Source organism: Colias philodice, chromosome 1 (assembly GCF_061535455.1).
Source record: "Colias philodice isolate Cphi_HAF_F1 chromosome 1, ilColPhil1 Martin Lab GWU primary, whole genome shotgun sequence".
In the NCBI taxonomy this organism is placed as follows: Eukaryota; Metazoa; Arthropoda; class Insecta; order Lepidoptera; family Pieridae; genus Colias; species Colias philodice.
Genome location: NC_143086.1, coordinates 15,404,936 through 15,432,864, shown reverse-complemented (window position 1 = coordinate 15,432,864; position 27,929 = coordinate 15,404,936). Strand labels below are relative to the sequence as shown.

General features: G+C 35.2%; 2 protein-coding genes across 8 annotated transcripts in view; one reads left to right on the top strand and one right to left on the bottom strand.

The window, feature by feature from the left end:
- fry (microtubule binding protein furry) overlaps window positions 1-27,929 on the bottom strand; it is a 125,935-nt gene that overhangs the window by 54,886 nt on the left and 43,120 nt on the right. The window lies entirely within an intron of this gene.
- Window positions 713-27,471, top strand: LOC149491520 (somatostatin receptor type 2-like). The gene is made up of 6 exons (XM_089694988.1): window positions 713-1,621; window positions 4,847-4,893; window positions 11,570-11,600; window positions 14,873-14,886; window positions 17,919-18,141; window positions 26,817-27,471. Exons 1-6 carry the CDS (start codon window positions 751-753, stop codon window positions 27,053-27,055), a joined length of 1,425 nt encoding a protein of 474 aa, XP_089551114.1. The 5' UTR covers window positions 713-750; the 3' UTR covers window positions 27,056-27,471.

Genomic DNA, 27,929 nt, shown 5'->3' with positions numbered 1-27,929 from the left:
TATCTTTAATCATTATATAATAACAATATAACAAACCCTGAGAACGCTTGAACAAATTCGCATTATTGAAATTATAATTATACTAGCTTTCCACCCGCGGCTTCAAAGAAAACCCGTTCCCGTAGGATTTCCGGGATAAAACCTATCCTATGTCCTTTCTCAGGTATCAAAATATCTCTATACCGAATTTCATAAAAATTGGTTCAGTAGTTAAGGCGTGATTGAGTAACAGACAGACAGACAGTTACTTTCGCATTTATAATATTAGTATGGATAGTATGGATTATGCAGACGTAACTAAATATTTAAGAATAAATGTTAGACATAAACGTCAACGCGCTCAAATAAATTAAAGTCGCAAGATATCTCCTAATAGTATTGCGGAATATAATTTATAACGAAATATGTTAATAACTGTAATATGGAGAATAGAGATCATGCCAAAACTTTATATAACACGTAAAATTGCAAGTCGAGAGACGCTACGATGTAGGAGCGAGTGAAACTACGGCGGAAACGAATTTAGTCGTGAGGACCAATCGGTCGGGGCGGAAAGTAGGTGGGTGCGAGTAGAGGCGGGCCGGCGGGCCGGCGGTCACCCTCGTACCGCGGGCCAGCAGCTGTAGCCGCGACGGGCACATGCTTCAGGTGAGGCGCGCGAGGAGGACGTGCCGGGTGCCGGCGAGAGCTCTCGCTCGTCAGTCCGCCGCCAGTAGCCCTCGGCAAGGCGCGGCGGGCGTACGCCGCGCCATGGCTACGTCCAATCATTCTAACGTCACTAGTGACGAAACTTTCCTCAACCAAACTTATTTCGATCACGTTGCTTCTTTGGTGGCTCATGCGTTATTCGTTTATTATACCCCGATTTTAATACTTCTCGGTTCGATTGGCAATTTATTGTCCGTGTACGTATTTTTTAATAGTAAATTGCGGTTGCAGTCCACCAGTCAGTATCTTTCCGCCCTTGCGATCTCGGATACGATATTTCTATTGCAACTTTTGGCTCCCTGGCTGAGCTCCGTGAGCCTGACGACCATATTTTACGTCGGCGGTTTCTGTCAGATATTCGTGTATTTGTCGTACGTGTCATGCTGCCTGAGCGCGTGGCTCGTGGTCGCGTTCACCATCGAGCGCTTCGTCGCGGTAATATACCCGTTGCGACGCAACGCGTGGTGCACGGTTAAGCGCGCTCGGCACGTCATCATCTTGCTGTCCGGCGGCGCGACGATGATAAACCTCCCGGTGCTGAAATTCGCGATCTCCACCAGCGATGATTGCAACATAGACCGCAAGTATCTCGAGCACGCGGCGCGCTTCAATCTCGTGGACACGATGTTGTCCTTCTCGATCCCCCTGAGCCTGATCATTCTGCTGAACGTGTGGATAATATTCGGGGTGTGCCGGCTTGAGCACGCGCGGCACCAGCTCATGAAGGCCGAGGGCACGGCGACTAGCGAGGGCACGCCGGCCAGCGAGCACGCGCGGCAGTCCCGGCTGGTCGGCTGTCCCCGCTCGCAGCAGCGCGTCACCCGCATGCTGCTCATCGTATCCTCTGTGTTCGTCATCCTGAACCTGCCCGGCTACGCTTTGCGGATCATCGCTTACGCCTACGATTTGGTAAGTATATCGACAGACGCAACGCGACGCAATTTTATTCTATGTTTTCTTTCTAAATGCATCAACGCGATTGTGAAGCGCTAGTGTACGCACGGCCTTAGTGCTAAAAATGCTAAAGATTATTAAATATTGTACCCCAGCGAAGGTGTGACGCTAGTCTCCTTAATGTGCTATCTGTATCGTTGCACAAACTATCAATGATTAATCCAAGCCATAATCGATTTTAAATTGTCTAATATATATTTCACGAAGGTGCCATGCCTTCAGCCAGCGAAGCGCATTTGAGTGGCATAAAACTTTCGCGTTTATGTTGCTTTGACTGTAATTGAAATGATGGACTAAACATCTTATGAGCATGAATTTTAAATTAGCCGTGGTCGTCCCTACTGCTCTAATAGGTGTAATTCGGTTACGGCTTCGCATTGTATATGCAGAGCTGTTGTTTTAGACGAATACACAAAACTCAACTTTCTGACGTTCTCAATTTAAACGCGCTTTGAATGACACAGCCTTATATTTTAACGTTCACATAAAATTATCGTACACTGTTGTTTCTCGCTGCCGAGTCTTTGTGAATTGGAGAGTGCAATTTATGAAATTGTTAACGAGTAACATTTAGAGTATTCTATAATATTCTAAATGAACAACGGCTAGGGTTACCATTTCGTAGGAAGTGCAATTTTGTAGATATTATTCATTAGTAAAACAATGTAAAAGTTATGAAAACATCGCCGGCGGCTTACTGACGTAGTAGGTATGCAACGCTAGTAATGGGTTCTATATTTACACATGGTAGTAAGTAGCCTGTTTGGTGGCAATCACAAGGATGCGGGTGCGGGTTTTCAAGTTAGCGATATAATATGTAAAAACTGAAAAGTAAAGTAAACTGTGATTGATATAGGTGTCAGAACTATATTTCTATTCGGAATGATATTTGACTTAATTAATAGTATAAAAAGAGCTTCAGAATATGCTTACATATAATGGAAATAACAAATAATTAATAAGTTCTCAATAAAATATATAATCTGCTACAGACACGAGTGATGGTGTAATATTTGACACACAATATAATTTGTCCCTCAATCAACGTAAAAAAAATAGTTTGCCCCTTTTCTTACCTAAAGATTATCTGTTTCTCGAAAAATTTTATCATAACTAAAGGTATAGCTTTAATTAACGCGCGGGCGGACTCGCGGAAGCAAATCAAGTATTTCTATAACTCATTTGTTAGTCTGATGTATATATTAATCTATATTATTATAAAGTTTCCACCATCCACCCTCATCACAAACTTACGCATTTATTATATTAGTAAAACTAGCTGTGCTCCGCGGTTTTACCCGCAGTGCTCCGCTCCTGTTTTTCTTAGCGAGATGATATATAAGCCTTTAGACTTCCTTGATAAATGGGCTATCTAACACCGAAAGAATTTTTCAAATCGGACCAATAGTTCCTGAGATTAGCGCGTTCAAACAAACCAACACTTCAGTTTTATAATATTAGTATAGATATTACGATCTAAAGTACTTATTATAAATTTATTATTCGTATTCCTTCACATGTACGATAAGTACCGGCGGATAGAAGGGGTAAACTTAGGTTAGCGATGTACAAGTACAATCACAAATACAAAGTTCTGTGCGACGCATTTCCTTGAGCCGTCGGGCCTTGGTTAGACGACAACCACAACGACATTCCAATTATAAGACTACATTTTTATAACTGACTAGTAGCTCGCTCCGGCTCTACCCGGGTAAACCTTTTTGAAAGTTTTTAAATATTTAAAGTCATCATAATGTAAAATAAAATAAATCCACCAAACAAAAAATCATTAAAACCCGTTTAACCTTCTCGAGGCATAAGTGGTGTGTAACAAACACGCCTTTCTTTTATGAAAATGCTCTAAGGTGTAACAAGTTCGCAATTGTACTCTTTAATCTTTCACTTCGCTATAATATGGTCTAAGATCCCGCATAGAGGCGACCTTCACTCGCGTGTTTGCCGGATGAAAATTATATTTCATCAAATAAACGGTGTTTCTCACCACTTACTACTAATAGTCTTTAGTGCCAGTATTTTCTTCATGGCAATCTGAGTCGTTAATCTCTATAGCGTATGCACTTACATAGTAACGTGCGAATGTTTTATTCCTAAAAAGCGTTGGTTATTAATCACACATAGTTGGCAAACATTTACCGTGTCTATTAAATAAAATCCGCACTCGCTGCGTGCATGAAATATTTTATCGCACTTGAAAGTTGTATGAATATTTAAAGCACGGTCTTTGTAAACTTTTGGAATGCGTTCATTTTTAATGAAGCATCGAACCCTTTGTGGAAAATCTGGGATTTTTAAACGATGTCGTCTACTGTGCGACGGGAAGGGATTTGGCTTTTTGAACCTTTTATGTATACCTACAAATATTTATTTATCTTATATTTTTATAATTATTTCTTATATTATAAAACTTTACAATAAGTCATGGGAATACAATAAGTCAATACGACATGGGAACCTTCAAGCAAAGAGCCTACATCTTCCTGAAAAACCAACTTCCACCTTAAAGCCGGCTATAAGATCGCAGTGTTCCTAAGGCGCGGGTCAAACACAAGCGGCGCGGGCGCGGGCGTGCCATAAGCGCACCTCTTGAATCTGTTTTGCACCACGTCCTTCTTATACATTTTGTATGAAAGAATTTTGGAAAGGCGACGAGGCGGCACGCCACGGTTGCGCCGCGGGCGTACCGCAGGCGTACCGCAGGCGCGCTTCCCCCATCGCATCCAAATAGAGGTCAATTCACGGTCATACACAATCAAAAACAAATCGGGTGGTAGTAGACCGGGAGATACTGACACAAAATTTCGAGTCATTTGTCTGTTACAATTTTTACAAAAAAAAAATTTGCAGATTTTCGGCGGTATGGCGACCATTTGGAATCGTCCGAAAAGTATGGCATGGCGATTTTCGTAAATGGCTGCACGACGATGGTTACCTGTGCAAAAGTTAGCCTGGTACAAATGGTTGAATTGTTTTTTTTAAATCAACACATTCGCGTCGGTATGGCGGGCTGTAAGTCACACCGGAAAGGTATGGCATGACACTACCGCCTACTTCTTTTTTATGGGCTATCGGTAAATTCTAAATTTTTTGTGTTACAAATCGTTTGACTTCGCTATTTTTCCGACGAGTTCGACTAACGCCCACGCGACTAAGCCGACGGTACCAGCGTTCACACCATCGTTTTTCTTTTTGTCATTGCGTACTAAGACCCCTGTAGAACCGCCATCCTGTTACAAATGACTCGAAATTTTGTGTCAGTATCTCCCGGTCTATAGGAGACGGTAGCCTGTCAGTCAAAAATGTGTTCTCTCTGTGTGGAATTATATAGAGCTGCTATTACATACCCTTCTTCGTTTTGTTTTTAAAGGTGAATTGAATTAATCGATGAAATGATTTACACAGGTGATGGCAGTAGGGAAAGTGAAAATGAAGAAGAGCATAATGAAAGTTCCCATGTATTTACAACATTTACAATGTCAGAAATAAAGATAATCCTGATTTTGATTATGTTTTTTATTTATTTGTAATTGTAATAATATTGTGGAATGATCAGTACTGTAAATACTTTTGAACTGAGATTTTAATGATAAGATTTATATGGTTTAAATGTAAACCTGTGTTTGAAAACCATATTTTATCTATACTAATATTATAAAGAGGAAAGGTTTGTATGTATGTATGTATGTATGTATGTATGTATGTATGTATGTATGTATGGTTTTCACGCATAAACTAGGTACTGGACCGATTTTGATGAAATTTGGCACAGATAATCTTTAGACCCTGAGAAAGAACATAGGCTACCTTTTATTGCGAAATATGTACCACGGGCGAAGCCGGGGCGGACCGCTAGTACAATATAAATTTTGTGTTATTTTAACCTTCTTTTCTTCCATCATTACACCAGTACTACTTTAAAATTACTTTAAAAGTACTATAAAATTTTCCAAGTAAATTCCAACATTTCCAACAAAGATATATTTGCAATCGTGGGGTTATCCTCGCTATTTACTTACAAGGAATTATCAAAACAAAATCGTTACTTTCAAATTAACGTTACTTTCAAATCTCTTTTAGCACAAAAAACATAATTTTACTAAATTATGCATGAAGAAAATGCATTTAACCACTCTATATAAATATCATTTTCGGACGCCAACAGCGCGCCCGATGCGCGCCGGCAGCGCGCCCGAGGCGCGCCGGCAGCGCGCCCGAGGCGCGCCGGCTGGCGCGCCCGCGGCGCGCCGGCTGGCGCGCCCGCGGTGCGCCCGATGCGCGCCGCGCCGCTTGTATATGTCCCGCGCCTAACGCTATGATCGTCATGGGCGGCGTCTATCACCTACCACCAAGTGAGTCGCCTGCCCTACTGCTGGGGTTACTATATAAAAAAAAGTCACCAATAAAAACATGCTACTTTTCATGGACATTTTTACGGCTATTCTAACAAAAAAAAAAAAATACAAATTCCCGAGTGTGGAAAAAATGCGACAATAAGTCAATCCCGTCTACTGTCAATCAATATAACAAGATCACAAATAAGTGATGCAATTAATAGCATCACTCATCAGCAGCTTACAAACAGTTCCCACTTCCCGCGGATGATCCGCGATGGAATTCATTAAGGCAATCTATAATGTTTACAAAATATTAACGAAAGCCAATTAAGTTTGATGGAAATAGGCTTGCATTTTTGTTTAAATTATCAGTAATGCAGTAATATGCAATGCTAAATATTATATTACCTACATGCAAAAATAATTTTAAAAGCTACCCACTTAATGTATTACGAATTTTATTATTATTATACTCGTGACACACAATAAAACACAATTATTTAATTACCGACCGTAAACTAGAAGAGCCTGTTAACACACGTGTTACCAGTAGAATTTGCGAGAATTGATAAAAGGAAAATTGGGGGTAGCAAGCTGTACTACTGCGCGTACTGCTGGAGTCGATAAATTAATTATTACTATAGTTTGTAGGTCCTGAAAGCGTGAAACATTGTATGGATTAAAAAGAAAATTAAAGATTTACAAAAATAGAAGAATTAACTTTCATAATCGTTTGATAAGGCTTTATAAAAAGTATAACGGGACGATTAAACTCATGTTATACTAAATTTTAGACAATAAAATAATTTAAAATCGAGACATTGATGTACATTTAGTGGATTATAGTTCCAAAATACTTATTCATCATCGTTGTCGTATACGTGGAAAAAAAGTAGAGTAGTTTTGCCACACAAAAACCAAGGTCTTTCTCCTCTTCAATTAGTTCATAATTGCAATTAAACGCAATAAAATAAAAATATTATAAACACAGTATCATAGATAACAAGAATACATTAACTTAACTTGTAAAAACAAATTTCATCATGTAAACTGAAACTACTACTACACTAAACTCTAATCTCTAAAAAAACTCGGTAAAACAACATCAAGTGTAATAAAGAAATAGAATGAGTTAATATCACCCTTGCAGATATTATTGCATCATATTTTTTCGCGTGCATCCTTATAAAATTTAACTAAATTACGTACGTAAATAACTCGAACGTTACCCTAGCTGCTAGCATAATGGGATATTCCTATGGCTTAACAGACTCCAAAACGAGGGAGTCTCCCAAGCAGACTACTTTCATGGCCGTATATTGAAAGCCACCGAAGTTTGCTAGACGCGATGCGAGACGCCAAATTAATTTGCGGCAAACTTTTTCTCGGCAGGTATCTTGAGAGCGATTTTATATTGAAGATGCGTCTGCCTATCGGCTGACAAAAGGCGGCCTTTGACTTTATTATGAACGAACGTTATTGTGAAGTAATAATTAAGTTCGGCGAGCGATTTCGCGTCCCTATTTATAGTGCTTTCAGTGTTCCGACCGAAATCCACTTTTTAAGTTTGCAGCCGCTCGCAAGTTTGAGATGTGACATGGTTAATGTGCGGATAAATTGAAAGTGACAATTTAAATTTAGCCCGGCCGTCCAGCGTCGAACCCTCGATCTGCAGATTGTCGCTGCCGACTAACTTTAACCGATTTCACTGCTCGAGCGATTAACGAGTAATGTGATTGTGTCGGGATAGGCTAGCTTGCTGATGCATGTTGCTTATTTTTAGGTAAACACCGATTTAGTACTTGCGTGGACTTTGTATATACTTCTATTGGAGTATGTATTTATTACCTTAAAATTTTCCATAGTATTATTTTTTGACGGTTGAAGTTTAAATTAATTCAGTTGTAAATTCGGAAAGAGTCGCAACATCTTTTAGATAATCTCGCAACTTTTTCGTCACATTTTAACAAAATTGGAGATAGAAAAAACTTTTTTATAGATATAATAAATCTATACATTAATACGCAGTTGGTTGTCTTCTGGTATGAACTTGAAAGAGAATGCGAATGCGAATCTTTTTACATATGGCGTCGCTTTTTATTGTAATGCAGATTTGTCGAATGTTTGTTTCATTGCGTTTTATGCATTGAAATTTAAGTGAAAACGAGATGGTTACATTTCTATTTTATTTTCCAATTCATAATATAACTAACTAAAAACATTTTTTAGAAAAGCACAGCGTCATATTATATTAACAAAGTTTGTAGAACTTGCGTAGAGCTTCCGTAGCTTTCGTAGCATAATCGTTTGTAATGGCATCACGACGTACGTACGCGGTACAAAACGCTTATCAGATTACAGGCGGTTAGCCCGTCATTGAATCTCATAGCGGGTTACATAAAACGATTACCTCAGCAGCAATTGCTGAATAAACAGACGGCGGGAACATCACGCGTGGTTACGTGGCATGCAGGAGTCTATAGACTAGAGTTAGAACTAACTAACCGATATAGATATCGGTGCAGTAATTTATGCATCTCGTCTGCACGGACGCGGTGCCTTGATACTTCCATTATAGCCCACATAACTAAATCATCTCAGTGACGTACGCGAAAGGGCTTCGTGCATAATAATTGATTAGATTCAACGTGGTGGGTTTTTTAACGTAGGTATGTTTCGTCCGCGGCGGAAATAGAACAATAGTTCAGTGATGAAGGCCGCGTCTGAAAGCTTTCCGATAACTTGTCTAGATTATGTGAAGGTGGTTAATAGGTTCCCTTTTATCGGCATTTTTCATTGATCTGACTATATCCTAAATGTAATATTTTAATATGTAGTTTAGATTAGGGAACACATTTAGTTAACAGTGTGATACCATTTCGTGTATGCGTTGTAGTCTTGTAGAAAAGAGTCCAGCGTGAATGAGGAACATTCATCCATCTATCTGTCAATCACTGTACCTATATAATAAAATTGACGGTTTCCTAAAGCGTTGTTGGAGACATATTAAATAGAGTAGGTAATAGGTATATCTTATTTTCATGTATAATGGCTATAAAGGAAGCGGCGTCTGTCAGTCAACGGTAGTAGGATTTCCTTTGGTCAACCCCAGGTTCCCTTGAGATACATTTAATGCGCTTCAGGAAACAGTTTTAACACTTATCTATGACTGATTGTGACACGGCACATTGTTAAACGCAAAAGTTAAACGTAGGGTTCACTAGTACAGCAAGTTTTTGAATTTGTATATTATTAGTTAAAGATTTCTTTGCCGTGTAACTTTCGTGAACTTTCCATAAAAGAACAGATCGATAAGTTCGTTTTTATTGTTAAAAATATAAATCATTATTAGGTATCAACAAACAAATATTACTTAATTAAACGTTTCTTATTGAAAATAAAAGATACATCTACAATTGAACATCTTTATTTCAATTAAACCATTACCTTGCTTTGCCACATTGAAAAGATTGAATGAAAACAAACCAAGAACAAATCGCACTGTTATTGGCACTTGTGGAAAAATAAATAATTAAATTCCATTGTAAGTGAATGTAAAGCCTAGCCGTGGTATTCTAACCATATTTTTTATTTTATATCAACGGAATGGCGTACCGTCTATCGTCGCTTCCGATTCTTGAAAGGAATGAATAAAGTTTATATAATCGGTCCTTTAATACGCTGATAAGCTTCTTTTTCTAATTAGTAATTATATATATTTAGACTGGGGTTATAAACATTTAATGATTTGTTTTAGACTGGGGTAGATCCCTTTAAAAATAATAAAAAGTGCAAAAAAACCGCAGTCGGATGAAACCCATTAGAAAAAGAGGGGAATATGATGAAAATAAAAGGAAAAATAAATTACGGTCAATCCGAGTTCGGGAAGTGGGAGGGAGGTGTGCCTGATTTAGTAAAAGCTCATTTTCACACTGTTTGTATGCCTTCCTGAGAACATTTACTATGGTAATGTTTATTTTTTTTACACCATATGAAAGTAGAGTTTTCAATGAATAAAATGCTCCCCAAGTTTTTGAAAAAAAGCTGATATTTTGACGGGTGACTTTTCGATTGAAAATTAGGTTGTTTTTTTGGTATTCATTCAAAATAAGGCGAAAAAATTAATATTTTCAATCAAATAAAATATTACAGTGTATTTGGGACATAATAAAGTAAGTTTCCACCAAATTTCTTAGAAAAAAAATAAATTTTGAAGTAGATAAAAATAAAAAACCAAAAACTTGGTTTTTTGAATTTTTCACCTAAATTTTGAGGTTATGTGAAAAAATTGTAAATACAAAAGTTGTAGATCTTTTAATTACCTACAGCTTTGCCATTGAACTTTTTTCCGTAGGACTTGTAGTTTTGTCGGAAATCGAGAGAAACCATTTATTTCTCTGAAAAAGGTCTCCCCTCCCACTTCCCGAACTTGGATTGACCGTAATTTATTTTTCCTTTTATTTTCATCATATTCCCCTCCTTTTCTAATGGGTTTCATCCGACTGCGATTTTTTTTTGTTTCAAAAATTATCTACTCTAGTCTAATTCAGTTATGAAAAGCATTGTCTTTTTATGGAAAAATTCAATTGCAAAAAGCTTGTCATTTTTATTTCTATGTTTAATTGTTTATTCGAAACGAAAATCATTTTAGAGTTAAAAAGCGGTTTTCCTGTGAAAATATTTAACAGTTGAGTTGAATATAACGAGGTCTGCTGTGTGGTAGCTAGAGTCAATATATCTTTAATCAATTATATTCCAATTTATCAGTAAAAAATCTTATATTTACAAAAAAATTTACAAAAAAAATAAAATCTTTGTGAACGTACATTTCAGAAGGGAATAATAAACAAAAAATCTTTGATAAATTAAAAATGTTTTACGGATAAAGAAAAAATTAACAAAACTCGATTATTATTAACGTAAATAACTTATATTCAAATTATATTTTAAAAATTCATAAATTGAATAGCAACACGATTTCATTTTAGCGGAAGCGACATAAAATATAAATAAAGGTCTTTTGTTAAAATTTAATATTTTACATCCAATATAAATACAACATAAAGTTTTAAAAAATTATTCCTGGAAAATACGACACACAAAGCTAAAGGCGGCTATTGACCTCTGACCCGTCATATTTTCCCAATGTACACTGCATTTTAGCTCGGCGTGATTTAAAAAAATATTAAATAACCAATGACGGCACACTTTGATACACGCCCCGAAGTTGTTTTTCATCCCCACTTTTCCACACAGATATTACAATGTGAAAATATAAATAATGGCAATAGCTTGATAAACCCAATAGCTATGAGAGTACACCAAAAACTTAACAATGCAAATTGAACATTTCTGAATTTACAAGTAATCAGTTGACAAAAAAAAACCAACACACACTTTTAAGCGTAAATAGACAAATAAGTCGTGTTTAAAAAGTATCAAAGGGCGCCTCAAACGGAAACGAATGCTCAAAATAGACCACGACAAACAATTTCAGATTGAAAAGCATAAGCGCACAGATCTCCCGCCCAGCCAGGTCCGTGTAAGCACTATAGTGCACAAAACGAGCAAGCACCTCAGGTTCCCGCTCCAGCGCGTCTTTGTTTTACTCAGCAGAAGTGCAAAATTTCCATTCCAACCGTTCTTGTATTGCGAGAGATCAAATTTTAATATTATTTGCTGCACGGAACGAAACAACTGTAGCTGCACAATACGCTATTGAATTTTATTGCACGCCTCATAAGCGAAGCGTTGAGGTGGGTACTACTGTCACTTCGCGCAAAACATCTGATTTTTCAAACTTAAAATGTCTTTATGTATCATACATTGCACTTGTAAGATAATACATACACACACATATTAAGAAAAAACACTATTTTTAACGTTCATGATATTTTTGATGTCATTTTTGTTATTTAAACTAGTTAAAAAACAGTTTAAAAAAGTTCTGTCTTGGACGTCCGTGTGTCTGTATGTGCGAATCCTTTTTCTTGTTAACACGATAGCGACCGAAATACTTTACTAATCGAGTCTTTTTTTTTCTCTTACGCTTGAGTATGCTCAGGAATAGAACCCTTTCATTTTTCAGGGTCTGATTCGATGTGGTTTAATTGTTATTAAATAAACAAAAATAATAATTAATAAATATTTATTAAAAAAAATTATGAGGCGTGCACTTTTGGATTTTCCAAATTATTTGTTATTCGCTTTATTTTATTTCTGTGCACCTTGTTACAATGAAACGTTCATCTTTTTAAAGACTCAAGTGTATACGTGGGACTTAGCTTTGTCAATTAGACACTTATGAGTATTTTTTTCGCATTGGTCGACATCTTATGTTTCGGTTGCAATTATTTCAGCTGCAACTTTTCAGTCATTCGCGGTAAGTTTATATAGCTTCGTTTTTTCCTTGTTACAAATTACAAATTCGACATATCTTTTGTACTCGCTTATCGAATTTAACATAAACAAGTTCCATGAGTAATACAGATTGAATTTTCTTTTCGTTCATATGAACAAATTATCACATTATGTTTTGTACCGAGGCTGTACCCGAAAGAAGCTTTCTGTAACTCGTATCCGATGCAATCGGTTTGGAACACGTAAAGAGCTCCCAATAAAGGATATTAATTTATCCGTCGCTTTCTTCGACACGTTTGTCGTACTGTAACCGCTAAATCAAACAATGTATGTATTATTGCAAACGCCCCTAATAAATCTATCAACACTAATTTGTATTCTAGAACTTAGGAGAAATTTTCTTACAGTCCCTCTTTTATTGATCGATTTTTGTCTACGACTATTTGTATTGAGCAGTCTTTTGTGTCCTGAAAGACCCAGACATTTTTTTGTCTTCACCGCGAAGCGAACCCAGACGCGTCGGTTTTGCGCTCACGGGTTAACCATTATACGAAGTAGACTATCATGGTTACATCCGTACACAGTCTTAAATTATTTTTTCTTATTTGGTCGATTCTTCACTGACCACTATTTTATAGCCACTTTTGTTATTCACTTTATCCCAATTGGTTGTTAATAAAGTTAATTTATATTCAATTAATCGCACTTGTCACTAATTATAGCGAAATAACAGTTTCATTACGTCTCTATTAATAATGAAAATAACATGTATTTGATTGAACTAAACTAAATAAATGAACAATGCTTTGAATGAAACATTACCTGTTAATAAACACAATAGAAAATAATATACATTTTATAACTTTTATCTATAAAAAATATTTATTTAATAAACAACAAAACTTTATAAAACTGAGCTTCAATATAAGAATATCTTCTATAATCTGGGTAGATAGTTCAATTGATATTCAATATAAACAAATCTCCCGAGCCAAGTAGCGTTGGTAACAATATAAAATGAAAAAATGTTCGATCCTTTAGTGAACAGTATATCGTCGACGAGGTAAACAGATACTTTTCCAATACAAGGTTCTTAATGCAAAGGATTTATTCATCTTTTTGCGTACCTTTATAAGAAATATAAGTCCTTATAATTTATGTATAATAACAATATAACGATATTGAGAGATTAAGTGGATTGTTTTCTTCGCTGTATCATTATTTGTACTCGTATATTATTATTTGTTTCAAAGTATTTTTTTTTCGCTATTTACATTTCTACTACATGACTAATGATATATAATGACTGAACGTTTAATTCCACATAATTTACACCTGTACATTTTCGCAAGAACATGTGATATTTGTTTGAATAGTACACATAATATATGGTTTAAAATTGCTTTCGCATCGATCTTTTGTTATTACCTCATAACCTATGCCAATTTCAAGGTATTCCCTCGGTTATGTTTCGCAATTTCAAAGTGTTATTTATAACTTTTACACTAATCCCTTGCAACTCTCAACTTTCATGGAGTTTTAAATCATATTTTTAGATTCTTAAATTGTGGATATGCTTTAAGAATGAGATTACTGGGCATATTGCTAGAATAGAAAGCGCATCGCTAATATAATAAGCAGCTGGCGTATGCGACACGGTTGCGTGTAGGCTTCGCGGCTTCTACATATTAATTTTATGTGACAGGAAGGTAGTTCCACGTTGATAGGAAGCAATAATAGTCTTGGACTTATCTATTGTGTTACGAAATTTATCAAAAGTTGAGGATACCACATTAAATAGTGAAAAGGATGTGAACTTCGGTTCTCTTGGTTCGGTTCGGTTGGCAAGAAAGTTTAAAAATAAAATCAAGACATATTGTTTAAGTTGTTATAAATTAATAATTGTGTTTTGTACTATCGATGTGTAAAAATCTTCATACAAATTTTATGGACAACAATTTTATCACATTTCCAGGAAAATTATAAAAGTTTGGGCTCAAAGGAGTTTCAAAAAATATCTCTGTGCAGCGCTGTCTGAATGTATTTGATTTTTTTTTTATTTCGGCTCATACGCGGGCGCTCTATGTCTATACACAGTGTAATTGAAGTTGCGAACGATGTCCCCGAACTTTGTAACGCATTTTTGTGAAAGTGTAACAATGTAGGTATTTTTTATTTTAGTTAACAACAAATTTTTATTGCTTCCGTGTTTCTGATACATCATGTGTAGTTCATTTAACTTTTCTTATTAATCGTTTTATATTTTTAAAAATCTAACAACAATTTTTTGCTCATTACTTAGTTCAAAATATTATAAAATCATTCTGTTTTCTTACATCTCGAAAATGTATTTCACAACAAGAGCACTAATTATCTTAAACGAGTAACTTTTCTTAGCTTTATAATATTCTGCTTTATAATACGGTTCGTACTTAAATACGCAAGCTTACAAGTAGAAGCATTACCCAATACAAAGCAACAATTGGTTATGTGGGTAGCCACCTGTTGCCAAGCCGTAACCACAACGCTACGCACTTGCTACGGTGAACGCTACGTTGCTACGAGATGCTCTTTCTTTTGTTTGCGCCGCCGCAAATTAACCTTCACTCGGGTTTAACTGTTATTTAATTATACGTTGAATATTATAACAAATGGTTTTTATAATGCTGAAAATATAACATTTTAAAGTAAGAACAAGGTACGTTAATGGGGTTATGCGTAATTAATATAAAATAATCTGAATGTTAATTAACAAGTTTTTCTGATTAAATTACGTATTTTGCTTAAAGATTTCATATTCAAATTCAAATTCAAATTCAAATAATATTTATTTGCAAGAATGTAGTTACAAATTATAGATGTTTTAATTACAATATTATGTGGCTAATACATTCTACCCATTGATTTGGTGTGCAAATATTGAAAAAGAAAGTTGATTAGTCTAATTATTTAAATGTACACACAATTCAATTTTCACAATTACGCGAACGCACTACGATTAACACGATTATATCACACACTTATCACACACAATTCAGTTTACACTACTTCAAAGTCATAAATTCTTCAATGTCATAAAATTGTTTCACCATTAACCAGTTCGTCAGTTTATTTTTGAAAAGATTTACTGGTAGTTCCTTGAAATTGTCCGGTATTTTATTATATATTTTAATAGTCATAAATATTACACTGTTTTTAGCTTTGTTGATTCTACACGTTGGGAAATGTAATTTGTTTTGGTATCTTGTCAACATATGCGAATTTACTTCTCCTTTCTTCTTAAAGTATTCCGGGTGATATTTTACAAATAAACATACTTCTCTTATGTACATGCAAGTTAAAGTAAGGATCCGTAATTTACTAAACAGAGGTCTACAACTGTCTCTATTATCTACATATTTTTCCTAATTCAAATCAAAAACACAAATAATACGATGTTTTCTTTTTATATAATTAAATATTAATGCTCCTAACAATTTCGTTAAATTAACAATACAATAATTCTCAAGAATGTTAAGCAAAATCCTTTTAATTAACGCAATGTTTTACGGGGTTCGCAAAACTTTCGAGGAAGCTTCGAGGAAGCTAATCTCTTGAACTTAAATAAAAATACGCCAATCGGGAAGCCGTAGTGTAAGTACAATGATCCCGAGGTAGCTTTTGCATAACGCTTTAATAAAAATACAAAAAATAATTGAAAATGAAACTGAAAGGATGAATATACTTTATACTTTATACCTATTATTTTTAATAAAGATTTAACATCAATGAAAATTCAAACATATAATATATAGCGCCCACATATTACCAGGCTTATTCATAAAAACCTTCGCAATTGAAAATATGCAAACAGCGCCAATTAACGTGGCAGCCACCATTGACACAATCCGATCACAAGGACAGCTACTGAACACCTTTACAGTTTGAGGCGGGAAATGTTTGACTTCAATTGAAAAGTTAAGGTCTCCGCCAACGGATCAATTAGATTAAACATCAAACCAAATGATGCGGAAGCCATTTATATTTCCCGCTAGCGACTTAACAATATATTTTTCTTCACGAAATCAAAAATATGGTTGTCTCCTATTCAAATATGTTGTGGGTAGTGGGCACAACGTATTTTCCACCCACATACCGTTTTATATTTTATCATTTGTTACCTTGAGATGTGATCGCATTAGAGAACGTAAAAGAAACTTAGGTTCTGCGAGATATTTCTCACAATATTCCGTTTCCGATATATATTTTATTATTTTGTAAATAACAATGTTAAATTGATTTATCGAAATATATATTCTGAGCTTTGCAAATTGTGTTTAAATATAGGATATTGAGAGCGAATACAATAAGAAATCGTGCGTGAGTACTTTTTATGGTTGATAATAAAAATATTGTTCACGTAAAATTATTGACTACCCGATAGCGCAGATTGTAAGTTGTAACCATTGTAACTCGTAGGTACGTTAAAGACGGGTTGCATCCCCGCTTCTTGGAACTACTTGTGATATTTTTCATTTCTAGTGTTCAGATATGTTAAAATTATACATCTGAAGTCAATAATTAAAAACAATATTAAGGTGTTTCGATGAAATATAATATTTATTTTATTCTTATTTACATTTTATAGGAATTACTTTTGTTAGAATATCCATAAAACAATGTTTGCTTGCTCCGCTTTGTTTTGCAAATTAATGACAACGCAATATTTATATAATAATTAAGTTCCAATAACGCAAATAAAAATGATTTATACGTATTTATTTTCTCAACTACTTAATGAAATAAATCTCATGATATCATAATGGTATCATGTGATGACAAGACACTCACATATTTACTGAACGAAATAATATATTTGAAGCAGAGATTAATTATCCAATAAAGCAGCGACAAATCTTTCGCTTCAGTAAATACCATTATTGGATTATGATGCATGTTTAAAGAACGATTCCCGCATTAGCAAATACTGGTTCACGTGCATTATACATTGAGCAGTGTTCGTGAAATGTTATTCCTGAAAAATTTGTTTACTCAGAAATAGCTCAAACGAGATGCGAATTCAATATGCTATATTGCGCTTTGCAAATTAATTAGCTATAAGACGTTACAAGGCGACTGTAATACCTAACACTTTGGAAATACGATATTCAATTTATCGATAAACAGGATCCATTTTCATAAGCTCATTACGCCTCGGTACAAACTTTAACATTTTAAACGTAATAAAATACCACTTCTTCATAGATGCACATTTATATCTATAGATTGCTAGATTGAGAAAGCCTTGCATTGTAATATGAAACACAAAGGTGTAGATACATTTTAAATGAATTTATATTGAAAACTAGCCATAAACTAGTTTATCGACTAATAGAACAATAAACTGGGTTACCGATGCATTAAAAATTAACTCAACGAGCCCGAAATATTAATATTCAATGTGCGCATCGTGAACTTAGCCGCGGCTAATTTTATAAATCTGTATTGCACTCTGCGAGTTACGGCATAGACGTGTTTCAATGACCGTTTTCTTTGTCTCTACAGCAGGGCTCGGAGACCATGAACGGGCGTTGTATGGCGCTGCAGCAGCTGGCCATAATGTTATTCCACACCAACTTCGGCATCAACTTCATGCTGTACTGCCTGACGGGGCAGAACTTCCGCCGCGCCGTGCAGCAGAGCCTGCCGTGCCTGCGGCAGCGAGCTCGCCGCGCGGTCGCCGTGCGCCGCCCCACCAACCGCCCGGCCCGAGCCAGCAGCATCTCTAGTGAGTACCCCTCTTTGTATTGTTTTTTATTACTTTCAACAGGAATTTGACTAGCTGCGTCTTCTTCAATGCGACTGCAATTTCGATGCATAGGCTATGTGATTTTAAAAGACAGGAAATCTCCTTCGACAATGTTTAAAAACACAACAATTCATCGAATAACCGGAACAATAAGCACAATACTTTAAATATTATCGTTATTATTCCAAGAATATAATAAAGCGAACAATATTAATAAATAAGGAAATTGCTTTGCATTTATCATCACATCGTCAATAATCAAAATATTTTGTTACCGTTAACAATCAGAGGTAAATTTTGGGAATTTTATTTGTAAAATGTCATCATGTTTCAGCAGCGCACACTATGCATCATAATTACAAGCATGCTTTGTCCTTAATTAACGTGATGGCGAGGTATTTATATGCGATATGCATGTCGCATATCCTCTTAGCAGTTCCGACTGCCTTTGGCCAATTAAGTCAAAACGTTCGAGTTGAAGCGCTTCATTTAACATTGTTCACTTGGATTCATAGCGTAGAATTAAACACATTGTTTATTAAATTATAGAACTGTTCTGCATATGAATATGCTCGTGGGATGATGTTTGTAATGATGCTTATTATTTATTGTGTACAACTCTGCAAAGAGTTATATAAATGTTCAAGATTATTTACATAAGCTTTTATTAGCATCACCAACCTGGAAACAACCTGGATCTTCTCGTGTAAGAGGCTTTGTAACATGTATAACATTTACGTTATATGAACCTATAATCATATCAACGCTATTTAAAATATAACGAGGGTATTATCAAAGAAGTTCGCAGCAAAAGCACATTCAATTTGAACTGAATACTGTTGCATCGCGGAAAGGATTACAAATTGCAAAATGACGGACAACCGAACAAAGCAAAGCTAAGCAAAAGATTGTAAGAACGTCTCTATTATACAGACTCGAAAGAGAAAATAGAAAACGTAACGCTTCTATAAGAACTGTTTTGATTAACAATTAGCCTTGGCTATGTTTCTTAAACTATGGAGTTTCTTGCCGGTTCTTCTCCATAATTTAGCTTGTTTGTATTTCGGAACTGTATGGTTATATCATGTATGTTCAAGCTGCGCTAAACTAGTCCTGAAGACTTTCTTTGAAAGTTATTGAAGTGATACAGTTAACAACATCTTGAGGAAATTCTGACAAGTTTATTACAACACGATTGTGTTGTAATTGCTCCTATGAATATAGTTGAATTTTAAATCATTTCCGCCTATAATTGAAAAAAAAGCATTGAATGTTCCACCGGTTGCTTTTGAACATACGTTCACAAAAAATAAAAAAAGAATGTCATAGATATGGAGATATCTATTATCTATTGGCGACACGCGAAAAAATTCGACAGCCGACCGTGAAACGAAGGTGTTCTAGGAATTTTAAATTTTAATCGAACGTGGATATAAAATGAAACAACAAAGGAAACAGACAGACAGGGAGAGAGCTTTTTTATAAAAAAAAAAACTGGAACCGGGGATCGCACGGAGCATTTTATTAACCCCGTCGGTAATACATGCTTCGCAAATATTAGCGTTAATCTCCCTCCCTTTATTTGCCTTCCTGCTTTGACGTCGCTCATATCATAATTATTATTTGGGTTGTCTTTTAGTGAACACATAGTAATGGAAAACTGATGATGACTGGCGTAGCAACTGAGTGCTTTATATTTAGTGTGTGTTAAATATAAAGTTTTAAGTCAATTAACGCCTCGACAATAAAGCATAGAACAACATATTTTACTGTTTATATTATGGGTGAAAGAAAAATTATTACTTTGAAACTAAAACGTTTAAAAGTTTCGAAGTGAGTGGTAAATTATAAAGTGGCACTTTTATAAACTTATGGTGGTACTTGTAAATTATATGGTATTAATAGTTACAGGTATCGCTTGGTAACAAGTTATCAGAACACAAGCTCGATACCGAGGGATCATTGACTCCGATATATAATAGGAAACTATTGAATTTCATTATAATTCAAAGTTAAAAAGACTGTCGTTACAAGTGAAAAAAATATTATTTGACGCTCTTAAGATTGCATGGTACTTGTTTTTTCGTCCTAATTAATTAAAAAAAAAAACATGGACTTGTCATGTAGGTATTCATAGTGACTATGCGAATTTATTTATTGACTACCATACGTGTCAGGATAGGACACATCGATGACCATTAAAATAGTAGTTGATTCTTTTTTTAACATAAAATAATTCTAATGTGTCACTTTTTCATCCAAAAAGAAATGTAAATTTAAAAGCTCTTTAAAGAATTAAGAAAACAAATTATTATTCCTGAAAAATATTCTAATAAGCCAGTAGAAATCGACACTAAAAAAACCCTAAATTCGCAAAGCACGATGTAGTTCTGCATTTTTGGTATGTTGTTTGGATCAGTTAGGGTGATGTAAATCCCAATTTGCAACTTCGAAAGAGTTGTGCTCGCTGCGCACCACGTGATAAACTGCGAAAATTTTGGACTTTTTCACTTTTTGCTCTAAAAGTCATAAACTATGCGTTTCCGACAAGTAACATTCACTACATAAATGCAGCTTATTAAATTTGCAACAATTTAAGCCTAACCGCAGCTCTCTAAACCTTATAACAACTAAGCTGTGGCCTTTCAAAGATAGTCAGTTTTTCACGAAAATTTGAAATTTTTAGTTTTGCTCCTGTTTGAAGCAAAATATTGGCAAATCCGCTCGTTCTATGAGAAGGTCGTAAAATAAAGTTGTAGAAAATTTAATTTTCTTTTATTAGAGCACAACACAATCACTCACAATCTGCATATCAAAACATAAGCTGGGAGTACCTCCACGCGGTCAAGGCGGTAACAGTGTAAACTGGCTAAAACTCCCATCATCTAAACAAATGCCTTTGGGCTTATCGATTTTGATTTTCGCACAAGATAGTAATTGGAAGTAACCTACCCGGTAACGCAGGGGAGCAGCCAAAAAACTATTATCTTATTAACGCGAACGAAGTCAGGCTAAATAGTCATAAAAATGTTAGTTCAAAAAAACAAACACTATTCAACAAATCCTATTCAGTTTGTAACTGAATAGGATTTAGTTATTATTCCGAGTAACAGCGATAATACCATAATTTTGCGATTACTACGAATTTTTATAAAACCAAGCGCACATCTCGCTTCACAGGAATCGGGGGCAAATATTGGTAGCGTCAAATGCTTTCTTCACTTAGTGTTTCCGGTCAGTTAATTTATTATTAGTACTTTAAAAACATAAATTAAATAAGGTTTTTAATTAAATAAAATGCCTGACTACTGGCTTATGAAATAACAGCGAAATACCAGTAATCACGAAGAAATGGAAGAACAACAAAACACATCAGAAAATTTGAAAGCTCAAAAATAATCTATTGATTCTAAGGCTAAAAATACTATTTATTCCTAAAGCCATGGTCTGATTCCCGAAATATAAACAATGAGTGCTGGCGCATGAGTTCGTGTTGAACTGTCTAGACGTCGCTGGACAACTGTGATAGACGGTAATCAATATAGCACAGAGAACCGCTCTGCAAAGTGACGCTAACCGAAACTGGGAAGCAATTAGCAATATTTTGTGGCAACAATGGGAACATCAAGTAATGTTTGGACATTTTATACAATACAATTTAAAACGTCGAGATTAACTGTATAAATATTATGTACTGAACATAGGAAAAACTGGTAATAGATCAAGGAATTAAAGGGTTGTTTAGAATCATTTACGTATAAAATAAACAACGTGAGAAATATTGTCACCAAGAAGTTAAGCGTCGAGTGGTGGTTAAACATCACTGCAAATGCTGAGGAGTTGGTGTTTACTGAACTGCGAACTCTCCGCAGTTTATAGTTTTCAATTACAGATTCAAACGTAGTGTGAACGATACCGACATGTATATTATGAATAGATAGTGTATTTTGTACGAAGGTCGTGTATGTTTCTTTGATGTACCAATTGAAAAAATTGTTCTTGACAAAAAATCAAACATGGCCCAATGCCCATGTAATCTTATTTTAATTCAGGGTTACCGTTTGTTCGATTTGAAATTTGTTTGTATTAGTTGAACTGACGGCACAAATCATTTAGGGCCGATTTTTTAATGCTTGGTTAAAACTTATCCGTCCAATAAAGTATTACACGATAATATTAAAATGTCACGTAAACTGTCAAATGCGGGCAATCATAAAACGTTCTTAAAATGGTAGTTTTATACATTACTAGCCACTCCGCGCGGTTTCTCCCCCGTGGCTCCTCTCCTGTTGGTCGTAGCGTGATGGTATATAGCCTATAGCCTTCCTCGATAAATGAGCTAACTAACACCGAAATAATTTTTCAAATCGGACCAGTAGTTCCCGAGATTAGAGCGTTCAAACAAACAAACAAACAAACAAACAAAGTCTTCAGCTTTATAATATTAACTTATAGATTTGACGAATAAGTTTTATCCAAGGATTGAAAAATCGGCCCTTAGAAGAGTGGCAGGTCAAGGATGACTCGTTAATATTCTTGACTAGTAAAAGTGGTATTTTACTAGTGACTTGTTGCTAATGCCACGGGGACCAACGTCGACTTGTGAAAACCGAAAATTGTCAGGTACATATATGGAAGAGAAGAATCATGTTTCGATCACCCTGTTAAGAAGATTTAAGGGCATCATTTGCAGGTAACCCACGCTTTCACTTTGAGTATGCCTTTCTACGTACGAGAGGAAAATTTCACACTTTTATTATATGTTAAGCCTCGCCTACGACGACATTAAGATTACTGAATGTCAAAGAAATGTCAAAGAATTTTGTGCTATTGAAAAGTCGTATTACATGTATATTCTGCAATTTCTAAAGAATTAAAAATATGGTAAAGTTATTTGATTATTTAATAAAATATAGCAATCTGGGGATTTTGGAAAGAATTTTATAACAAACGAACTTTTGAAGAATGCGTCGACTTCGTGATGGATTATACCTACCATACATGAACCTTCTTTACTAACATGTTTTAAAAAATAATACAATTTTATATTTATCAGCTGATTGTTTCAGCTGATGTTTTCTCTACAAAATAAACCCTTGTAGAAGAGAGAAATAGAAAAATCTCAACTTTATTGTAAACACCGGTGCAGTGTAGCAATTCATCACTTTTGCACAAGTCGAGACGGTACACAGCCTCAACGCATAATAGGTTTAATTCGATTAGAAATCGAGATATCATCTACCGTATCTTCACTCAGCGGAATTAGTTCTCAGTCTAAGATGTTCTCCTGAATGCATTGAATTTACACTGACTATCACGTTATAAGTAATTTCGGAGCGTAATATATTCCAATACACGTTTCAAAGCCTTGTTTAAATGAAATATGATACATTTCATCTTTACATCGTTCATCGTGTTTTATTTGTGTAAAATACACGAACGGTTCTCGGAATAATTATGCTTGCGTTTTATAAAAAATGCACTTTCATTAATATAATTATGCCAAAGGCTTTGTTGTAGTGTAATGCAATATTAATACATGATTGAGTTGTTTGTAATTGTTATTGTTTTATAAATGAAAACATTTATGCGAAACGAAATCAAAATATTTTAGCTCCGAGAATCAGGACACAACATTAATATGAAATAATTAAAATAATTAAATAGTTGTATTTTTATGCATTCTATTTTGACAGACTTTATAAACTAATCTCAAGTATTTACAAGCTTTATTAGGCCCTAAAGAGGATTAATTCGGTAATTTTGTAGATTTGTAGCAGTTGCTGTCTATGAAGTAAAGGTACTATTTATTTTTTGATAAATGTGTCTGCAGTACGGGATGTTATTATTTTTTTTTATTAAATGTGATATCTGTTAAATAGAATGTTCACTTTCCCTAATTTCAAAGTTTTAAACTAAATAAAAAAATATCTTTCAATACAAATACATATAGCTGATTGTATATTTTTAATGGTCGCAGATTTTTAAGACCTAGCAAACTCTTTAACAAATATACTTCTAAACCCACGGCAGCGAAAATGTTGACATACTATGTATTCATAACAGTAATATTGCATTCATATCTTTGAATGAAATAGAACTGAATAGACTTGAATTCGTTGTTGAATACGTCCCTATCTTGTTTATAATTTTTAATTAATACTTATCCAAAAGTGATTAAGTGATTGACATATGTATAGTTATTAAAACTTTAACTAACTAACATTGCGACACGAGAATTTTATAGATAGAGACAGAGAAGTGTAATGACTTGTTGTTACACTAAAATATCGAGAGTGCAAATTACGGTTTAATCATCAGTACTAATGATGATGTTTGTTTCTCTGCATGTTTATAAATATGCTTCACAATTTCGCAATCAAAAATTACGTGATGTTGATATTAAATAGCTGAAGCTCACAAATATTAATGATACTGCGTTTTAATAAAGCAGAGGCGTTGAATGTAATTACGCGGCTAGTTATTGCATTTGTTTGGTTTCTAAATTTGGACAAACACGAAATATTCAATAGGTTTTTATTATATGAACACCGAGATAATAGTGCGGACTGAGAATAAACGCAACGAGGAAATAATTGTTCCTGCTTGGATAACTAACGCTTATAAAGTAGTCAATATTGCGAATAATGGAAAGATCTTGAGATATTTCTGTTTAATTCCCAACATAGAAGGTGAAGAATAAATTAACCTGACATTATTCCAATTTTATTTTCGTTAAATGCATAAGCTTTATGCATGTATAACAATAATAATGTCGAGCTGTGTTTACAGTTCCGTTAATATAACATAGAGTATTAAATTTACAATTTTTATTATATTCCATAGTAAAACAATAATCGCGCAAATCTTAAGCTTGGATACGCAAAGTTTGTTCAAGTGCGCCAGTTTAAGTTCATAAGTTTAATGATCGAGGTCTCCGAGCAGACATCCGATCCCGTTGACAGCCGACACCCGACTAACATTTGGATATCATTCATCAACTTTATAATTACAAGTAACGCTGGTTACCTTTTTCATAATGTGCGTGTGCCCTACATTGGTTGTCGATAGATTGTCTCGCCGCTTTATCGCGGTATTTTGTTTTAAACACGCTTATATTAGCTTGATCTGTATTAGAGCAGGCTCCAAGGAGATGTTCGTTTACAAAAATAGCGGACCTAAATCTGACTTCTGATATATATTGTATAGATCCCAGACATCCTATAGACAGATGTTGCCAACCAGTTTTGTGGTCCCCCTCCTTCCCACCCCGGTAATTAAATATGGCATACAAAGAAAAAAATAAAATTTCCAAAACATGCCGTGTAGGGTATCAAATGAAAGAGCTTATTGAGTAGATCACGAATATATAGCATACTATAACATTTCTTACACTTTCTCTAAGATTTTTTAGAAAATTTACGAAAATGCTCCATTTTTGAGTTAACTTTAAACCACTATAGATTGAAAACTCATGAATATATTTTTTAAATTATTATTTTAATGGAAATTTTTATTTTTTTCTTTGTATGCCATATTTAATTACCGGGGTGGGAAGAGGGGGACCACAAAACTGGTTGGCAACATCTGTCTATAGGATGTCTGGGATCTATACAATATATATCAGAAGTCAGATTTAGGTCCGCTATTTTTGCAAACGAAACTCCACTGAGAGTCCGGTCTATATGTTTCTATGTATCAAACTCCTTCAGATTCGAATTTGACCCTCGCTCAACAGACAGATTCAATTCAAACTTTATACATGTATCAAACATCGGTGACAAAAATATTTAGTTCTAGATTAAGGATTAAGGCTTACTGTGAAAAAATCTAGAACATCTTGAGTTAATTTTTTCCCTGGGCTCTAGACAATTATTGTACCTTCCTGTACTTGCATCTGAGCTGTTCTTAATGTTTAAATCGATAATAAACTTAAAAAAAGTAGAAGAAACTCCTCGCACCAGTAGACGACAGTTTACTTATTTATTTAAATAAATACATAAACTTTACAATTAGCTAAAAGTAATATACATTTTAACAAATTAAGTTCTCCCTTCACAATACTTGCATCCTGGAATTAATTCCCGAACTTTCTGAGCGTCCCATTTATGGAATTTCAAAGAAATTTTATATTGAAATGTAAGCCTTCTTATAAATTTTCTTATCAATCGCCATAAGTATATATTTTCTATCTATGCAACGCTTATTTTTCTACTTTCAAACACTGCTTTTCTTAGATTTATTTTTGAAAAAAAAAAAACACTTTATAAGCTCTTCATCTCAAATCAGATAAGAGGGAAGGTAAAACGAAATATACGAGTGCACAGTGCTGACTTAAGTCTATTTTATATTAAAGAAAGCGTTCGTTCAGCTGAACATTTTTACTGGGGCTTAAATAACAACATAACGCAATCTCGTGTAATATTCGACAAAAAGGTGTAAATTGTATTTGCGGTCCGCGCTCGGCGTGTCCGTTTATTATATTGACCGACATTCAAAAGCGCACAAAAAACATTCAATTATAAACTCCGATAGTAACTATAGCGGTCTCGTGGTTTATCGACGCGACAAAATATTTATAAGGGACATTATCGCACGAAAACTTTCATTATCTCTCATTCCAAACTCGATAAAACATGAGAATATTTCAACAGGTCTGTCGGCTGCTTCGTTCATCAGCAACTGCACGGAGGCGACTCACTTGCCGAGCGCCAACACCGCGGCCCTGAGCTCCCGCCGCCGCGGGCCGGAGCCCTTCATCACCCGCTGGAAGTTCGACAACAGCCGCCAGCGCCGCCAGGGCGGGGGCCCGTCCACCAGCGCCGGCCCCTCCACCAGAGCCGGCCCCTCCAACGACGTCGAGATGCGGGTCCTCAACAATAACGGCATTTGACGGGGACGGAAGGAGCCCTACATCTGCACGACGAAGTTTTGAAACGGGTGTATAAAGGAGGAGTATGTGTACCCGTAGATGCGTTCTACGTAACTTCGTGTAATACTTCGAAAACGGCATTACAATGTTTTATCTAAGTTATGACTTTTTAAAATTTTACTTTTTTCATTATCACTTTGAATAATTCAAGGGTAAAAGCGTAAGGGTAAACAGGTTAAGTGACATCAGCGCAAGGTGTTTACTTAGAGCGGCAGCGGAGGAGTGCCTTTAGGGCACCAACGGTGGCGTTCACAGGCCGAGTCAGCAGGCTTATTGCGCACCCATCAACACGCTCTGAACCAGTGTGATGGGTTTATTATCTGTCCGATCTGGGACAGCCATGGCTAAATAATAATAAAATTACTTAGTTTATATTATTTATAGTTTACTTTTTACGTTTTTACTTTCAGAGTAATTTTTGTCCCGTTGTTTTGTCTGATATCGTAATAAAAACGGTCGGAAATGAGTTAATTGAAAATATATTGCTGTTATGTTTCCAATTATCCCAGTCTTAATTCTACGAATCGTTTACGTTGTTTTGCCGTTAACTGTTATTGTTGCAGTCTAAGAGCTAAAAATAATCAATACTTCGATTCTGTTTGATTATTGTATCTACCCGTTATCTTAAATATTATGAGCTATCTACGACAAACATCTATTCCATCAGACTCAGACTTAATAAAGGGTACAACTAACTAACAATAGCCAAATGTAACGCCGCGCCGGGTGCATAAAAAACGAAACGTAGGCATCAAGAACTGCAAGCTACGAGCTCTTAGACTACAATGTAAACAGATTTCGAACTACGGTTCAATCAAATGAAGTCTTTACACGA